This window comes from Carcharhinus amblyrhynchos, chromosome 2 (genome assembly GCF_965287045.1).
Source record: "Carcharhinus amblyrhynchos chromosome 2, sCarAmb.v2.hapA, whole genome shotgun sequence".
Taxonomy (NCBI): Eukaryota; Metazoa; Chordata; class Chondrichthyes; order Carcharhiniformes; family Carcharhinidae; genus Carcharhinus; species Carcharhinus amblyrhynchos.
This window is the reverse complement of record NC_137325.1, coordinates 111668145-111675547: the sequence shown is the minus strand read 5'-3', so window position 1 is coordinate 111675547 and position 7403 is coordinate 111668145. Positions and strand designations below refer to the sequence as shown.

The window sequence follows — 7403 nt, the reverse complement described above, 5'->3', positions numbered from 1 at the left end:
TCATTACCCAGTACTAGGTCCAGTATAGCCCACTCTCTAGTTGGACTATCAATATATTGTTCCAAAGATATGACATAGATCAGAAGATTTAAATCCAAAGCTGTTTCCATCAATGACCATGTGCATGTTGCATGTTCACAGACATGTGTTTTGGTGAGCAGAGTGATTTATAGTTTCACAGGTTTTCAAAGCTGCAGCACTATACTATTCTAGTCAATGCTACATGAAGAAAATAATGATGATTAACAGTTAGGAGTGCCATGGGTTCAGTGAAATGGAATCCTGAATTTCTAGGTTAATATTTAGTGGAGATTTTGAGGCCTTCTGGCAGGCGAAAACAAAGCAGTAGCATCCTGAAAATGGTGGGAAAGGGCTGACTGACCAAGCGATTCATAGATGAGGTCAGGAACAGAGGTTGGAGAAATGGTGGTTGAAATATACCCCATCACTGCTGCATGTAATTCCTCTCCATACCTTTCACTTCAATATTCACAAAAGTGGCTTCCAACAAAGCACATCTATCAGTTACAGAACAAAGTAGAAGCAATGTGAAAATGTTTTTACCACTGCATTTGAAGGTAAGGCATTAACTAATTTGTGGGGTCTTTACAAAACTGATCAATCTAACAGCATTGTTGGCAATTTGTTTTTACTCTCACGACTCATAGATAATTGATTTTTTGAAAAATAGTCATGGTGCAGGTGCTGATTGTGATGACAATACAATAAAACAAGTAATCACAATTCATAACATTCTAGACAAGTATTAAATTAAAATGGAGTGTAAAGTAGTAATATTTTGCATAATTATGGGCATTTAAGTATACAATAATTACAATGCATTGTAAAATGCAGGTATCCTTATTTTACAGAATAAAAATGAAAGGTTCACTGCATAGAGTCTTATATTAAAATCCAACGATCATATGTTGTCAGGTTGAGTTTCTTAAATTCTTGGTCATTTTATACACTATTTATGAGAAGAAGATTGGGCTGTCTTGTAGACTATTCATTCTATATCTTATGTGTGGAATGGTGACTTTCTCTTTAGTTCCATTATGTATTTGCTAATGTGTGGTTGTGGCTATATTCTGTCAAGCCCCTTCAAACCTTATGTTTCAATAAGATCCAGTCTCATCCTCCTAAACTCCAGTAAGATATAGGCCCAATTTGTTCAACTTTTCTTCATGAAGTAAGTCCTTCATCCCAGGAATGAGTAAAGTGAACCTTATCTGAATAGCTTCTAATTCAATTATATGTTTTTCTCAAGTAGGGAGACCAAAACTATACACAGTATTCCAGTCCATTGACCTCTACAACTGCTGTAAAAATTTCCTACTTTTATATTCCATTCCTCTTGCAATAAATGTAAACATTTCATTTATCTTCCGAATCACTTGCCGAAATTCACAACACTTTTCCTCATCTACGTCCTGAACGATCAGGTCTTTATCCTGAAATTGTGTCTTGTGTTCTAGATTCCCCAGTCAGGGAACAACCTCTGTTTCCACCCTTATCCAGCCTCTTCAGAATCCTGTGTGTTTCAAAGAACCTAGAAAATTACAGCACAGGAATAGGCCCTTCAGCCCTCCAAGTTCGCACCGACCATGCTGCCCGACCGAACTAAAACCCTCTACCCTGCCGGGGACCATATCCCTCGATTCCCATCTTATTCATGTATTTGTCAGGACGTTCCTTAAAAGTCACTACCGTATCCGCTTCCAATACCTCCCCCGACAATGAGTTCCAGGCACCCTCTACTCTCTGTGTAAAAAATCTGCCTCGTTCATCTCTTTTAACCTTGCCCCTCGCACCTTAAACCTGTGCCCCTAGTAACTGACTCTTCCCTGACCCTGGGAAAAAGCTACTGACTATCCACTGTGTCCATGCTCTCATAACCTTGTAGACTTCTACCAGGTCGCCCCTCAACCTGCGTCGTTTCAGTGAGAACAAACCAAGTTTCTCTAACCTCACCTCATAGCTAATGCCCTCCAAACCAGGCAACATCCTGGTAAATCTTTTCTGTACCCTCTCCAGAGCCTCCACATCCTTCTGGTAGTGTGGTGACCAGAACTGAACACTATATTTCAAATGCGGCCTAACTAAGGTTCTGCAAAGCTGCAACATGATTTGCCAATTTTTAAACTCAATGCCCTGGTCAATGAAGACAAGCATGTCGTATGCTTTCTTGACTACCTTCTCCACCTGCATTGCCACTTTCAGTGACCTGTGTACCAGTACACCCAGATCCCTTTGCCTATCAATACTCTTAAGGGTTTTGCCATTTACTGTATATTTCCTATCTGTATTAGACCTTCCCAAAGGCATTACCTTATGTTTGTCTGAATTAAACGCCATCCGTCCATCTCTCTGCCCAAGTCTCCAACTGATCTATATCCTGCTGTATCCTCTGACGGTCCTCATTGCTATCCACAAATTCACCAACCTTTGTGTCGTCTGCAAACTTACTAATTAAACCAATTACATTTTCCTCCAAATCACTTATATATATTACAAACAGCAAAGGTCCCAGCACTGATCCCTGAGGAATGCTACTTGTCACAGCCCTCCATTCAGAAATGCACCCTTCCACTACTACTCTCTGTCTTCTTTGACCGAGCCAGATTTGTATCCACCTTTCCAGCTCACCTCTGATTCCATGCGACTTCACCTTCTGCACCATTCTGCCATGAGGGACCTTGTCAAAGCCTTACTGAAGTCCATGTAGACAACATCCACTGGCTACCCTCATCAATCATCTTTGTCACTTTCTCAAAAAACTCAATCAAGTCTGTGAGACATGATCTCCCCTTTATAAGATCCTGTTGTCTCTCACTAATACATTCACTTATTTCCAAGTGGGAAAAAATCCTGTCTCAAAAAAATCCTCTCTAATAATTTCACTACCACTGATGTAAGGCTCACTGGCCTGTAGTTATCTAAGATCAATAAGATCATCTCTCATTCTCCTAAGCCAGTGAGAGCAGAGGCCCAATTTACTCAGCCTTTTATTATAGGAGAACCCTCTCATTCCAGGAATCAATTTAGTGGACTTTCACTGTAACGTCTCCCATGCAAGCATATTCTTCCTATAAATGTAGACCAAAACTGCATGCGGTGTTCCAGGTGTGGTCTTACCAAACACCTGTACAATTGTGGCAAGACTTCCTTATGTTTCTATTCCAGTCCTGTTGCAATAAAGGCCAACCCACTAAATGCCTGCCGAACTGTTTGCTGTATCTGTATGCTAATTATGTGTTTCTCATAGAATTACACACACGTTCCATTGAACTTCAACTTTTGCCAACTTTGTGCATCTTAAAAATTATTCTGCTTTTCTATTCTATTTAACCAAAGTGAATAAGCTTACACTTTCCCATATTATACTCCATCTCCCACCTTGTTGCCCACTCATTTAACCCATCTATATTGCTTAGCAGCCTCAAAGCTTACGTTCCCACCTAGCTTTGTAACTTCAGCAAACTTAGATAAATTATACTCTGTCTCTTTGTCTCAGTAATTAATATAAACAGTAAATAGCTGAGGCTGTAGCACTAATCCTTGCCACAGCCTGCTCTTTGGAAATGCCCCATTTATCCTGACTCTTTGTGTACTTTGTCTTAGCCAATCTTCTATCCATGCTAATACATTACCCCTAACTCCCTGAGCTCTTACCTTGTGTGGATCCTTATTGAATGCCTTTTGGAAATCCAAGTCTATTACACCTATTGGTTACATCCTCAAAACTCTCTAATAAATTTGTCAAATATGATTTCCCTTTAATAAAACCATGTTGATTTTGTCTGATCATTCTATGATTTTCTAAGTTCATTGTTAAAACTTCCTTAATAACAAATTCCAGCATTTCCCCAACAACTAATGTCAGGTGAACTGACCTGTAGTTCCCTGTTTTCTTGCTCCTCCTTTCCTGAATGGAGTACATTTGCTAACTGCCAATCTGTTGGGAACATTCTAGAATCTAAGGAATTTTGGAAAGTAGATCATAGCCACATCCACCATCACTGCAGCCACCTCTTTTAGATGTGGTCCTAGGGATTTGTCAGATTTCAGTCTCTTAGGAGTCTCCAAAACATTTTCTCTACTGATAATAATGACCTAAATTTTGTAATTCTTATTAGCCTTTGGTTACCCACTATTTCTGATGCATGATTGTCATCTTCTATGTGGTGATGGTTGCAAAGATGTAGTCAATGCCTCTGGGTGGGATTTTTGTACCATGTTCCCCCCCACCCCCGCTTTGACAAAGGGTCACTTGGACTCGAAACATTGGCTCTTTTCTCTCCTCACAGATGCTGCCAGACTTGCTCAGATTTTCCAGAGTTTTCTCTTTTAGTTTGAGGATGGGGATATTTGTCCAGCGTCACCCTTGGGTTAGTTATTTAACTGTACACCACCATACATGGCTGCATTGTTTATTCTGATGTATTAGATAGTGTTGCACCATGTGTGGGCATATTAAACTGAGGCTGCCCTCTCCTGAGGCAGATGCAAAAGACTCCATGGTGCAATTTGGAAGAATGCACCCCTCCGGAAAAAGCAGATTATTTGGTCATTGTCATGTTGCTGCTGTGTGAGCTTGCTGTGTGCAAATTGGGTCTGACCTATTTCCCCATTGCAACGAAAACTCCAAAAGTGTTGCATCCAGTTGTAAAAAGCCCTTTGGGGACGCTTGCGAGAGGCGCTACATAAATGCACCTTTTTTTGCTGGCAGGCTGTTGGCGCTGAGTTTGGTCAGAGGAGTGTGGCCCCTTTAAGAAGTGGGTGAGTGAGCCACGTCCCCAGGCCGGTGCCAGGGAGTCAGGCAGGCGGAGTGAGTGAGTGAGTGTGAGAGAGAGAGAGAGATGCCGTCTCCCTTTTCGCCGGCGGCGGCTTGGCCTCCGCTGCTCTCCCTCCGCCGCCTCCTCCTCCTCCTGCTGCTGCTATGTGTGCCCCAGTCCCGGGCCTGGGACACGGCCGAAATGGAGCTGTTCGACCTGGTGGAGGAGGTGCAGGAGAACTTTTACCGGTTCCTCGGTGTGGAGCAGGTGAGCAGGCCCGCCTCTGGCCGCCGGCTTTTCTCTCTCTGCCTTTGCTGCTGCTGCTGCTGCTGTTGTTGGTCTGGTTTGTGGCTCTGGGGGCCACTCTGGGTGACGGGGCTGAGGCCGCTCCGGGCGGCTGGGGCCTAGCCCGGGAGCCGCTGCTTTCCTGAGTAGGCGAGGTAGGGCTGAGTGGGTGAGAGAGGGCCTCAGATTTCCACATCCTCCCCCTCACCATCCAGACACACTCTGAGAAAATCCCGCTCCCCATCTCAGTCACCCCATAGTTTAAGACGCTTGGAATCTGCTCAGAAGTATAAACTCCGTTTTTATAAAAATGACTTAAACAGATGGCCAAGAGTTGACGAAAGATCCAGTGCTGCTTTGAATATGCATTTGTCACGTTATCTCCTTTGAGTGAGGGTGATTTCTTGTGAAATAGCTGCTTTGCATTCTCGTTTCCATATCAACTGAAATACCTCCAGACTGTCTAACCATTGCTACAGTATTTGTGGGCTGTTAATGTCTTGTGTTGTAAGTATGTTTTTAAGTCCAATGACTATCAAATTGCACGTTGAAAAGTCAATTTTAAGACTTGTAATTGTGTTGATCCTCTTTCTCTTGACCTACAGTTGCTATGTGTTCCTGCTGTCTTTTGGTTCCCTAAAACACACTATTTTAACTTTGTAAAGATCAGAAACCTTATATTTAATATTACCATGTTGTTCGGTTTCAAAAGAAAAGTCAGACTGGACTTGATATGTACATATCACTTCAGTTTCTAGTGCAGTTATGAAATATGGCTTCTTGGAGCTCTTACTCATAACACCTTAGTTCCTAGCCATTTATAGGTGACATTATGTAACATCCTTCTTTCTTTAAAATGCAATGTACTTAAAATGGAATTTGTAGGTTGGCAGTTACAGTCATTAATTTTTTTTATAAGCAAAAGATCATCCATTGATTTTTGGAAATAAACTGAATCCCTTAAAGGCTTTTATATCATGTATCTTTTCTAAGGTAATAATCACAGGATTGCTTAGGTGAAAAGATGTGCCACCATCTTGTACATTTGGATTCTTTGCTCTTAGTGGTTAGTTGGCATGCTGCATGTATGTTGTTTCTGGTGTTAAGGTATTATGTTTGCTGGCCTTCATAGCGAGCGGGATTGAATATAAAAGTAGGGAGGTCTTGCTGCAGCTGTATAGGGCATTGGTGAGGCCGCAGCTGGAGTACTGTGTGCAGTTTTGGGCGCCGCACCTGCGCAAAGATATTTTGGCCTTGGAGGGACTGCAGAGGAGGTTTACTAGACTGATGCCGGAGTTGAGGGGGTTGAGCTATGAGGAGAGGCTGAATAAACTAGGTTTGTACTCGTTGGAGTTTAGAAGAATGAGGGGAGATCTCATTGAGATGTATAAGATGATGAATGGGATGGATAGGATAGAGGTGGAGAGACTCTTCCCGCTCAAAAAAGACAGTAGGACTAGGGGGCACAGCCTCAAGATAAAGGGGGGGCAGTTTAGAACAGAGTTGAGGAGGAACTTCTTCACTCAAAGGGTGGTGAATCTCTGGAATTCTCTGCCCGTTGAAGTGGTGGAGGCTGCCTCGCTAAATATTTTTAAGACGCGGGTTGATGGGTTTTTGATAAGAGAGGGGATTAAGGGTTATGGGGAGAGGGCGGGAAGGTGGAACTGAGCCACGACAGATCAGCCATGATCTTATTGAATGGCGGGGCAGGCTCGAAGGGCTAGATGGCCTAATCCTGCTCCTATTTCTTATGTTCTTATGTTTGCTGTTGCTAATGTCTGATTTTCTGGTGGTATTGTTAATGTTGTCTCCCTGAATATTAATGTTTCTGGTGTGTGTTGCTGGCCTTTTTTTTCCAGCTTTGGAGAAGGGTGAACATGGATTCTGTTTCTCCTTATTTGCATATTGGTTTGGGGTTCAATTGTCTATGACCTTGATGTCTCAGTTTCAGCAGCAATTTTTGCTGGACTTCAGGTTTTTGTGAATGGATCTTGTACATCTACACTCTGATCTTTCAACAGCGCAGTTAGGAATTTAGCACGTTAGCTTGAAGTGCTGACCTTCTGTTTCCTTTGCTTCAACTAGTTGACTCATTTTGGCCTGGTCAAAGGATGATGTATTTTGCTAGGCATGGTGGTCTTACATTTTCTTCTATTTAACAACTCTGCAGGGTAACTTCATGTCGTCCTTGAGAGGTATGGATTGGAGTGACTCTAGGGCAACGTTTGGGTCTTCCTTTGTCTCTTGACATTTCACCAAGGTTCTTTTGACCATCGGGATGTGTCTTTCTAGAAACTTGTGTCTTTTGAATGTATTTATGTGGCGACGATGTTCAATCCA

The 7403-nt window shown here is 42.4% G+C and overlaps 1 protein-coding gene across 1 annotated transcript in view; it reads left to right on the top strand.

Moving 5' to 3' along the window:
- Positions 1-4557: 4557 nt before the first annotated feature.
- dnajc1 (DnaJ (Hsp40) homolog, subfamily C, member 1) overlaps positions 4558-7403 on the top strand; it is a 229339-nt gene continuing 226493 nt past the window's right edge. The window contains exon 1 of the mRNA XM_080211116.1: positions 4558-5045. Within this exon, the coding sequence (XP_080067242.1) occupies positions 4863-5045 (183 nt within the window). The 5' untranslated portion in view covers positions 4558-4862. The remainder of the gene's footprint in view (positions 5046-7403) is intronic.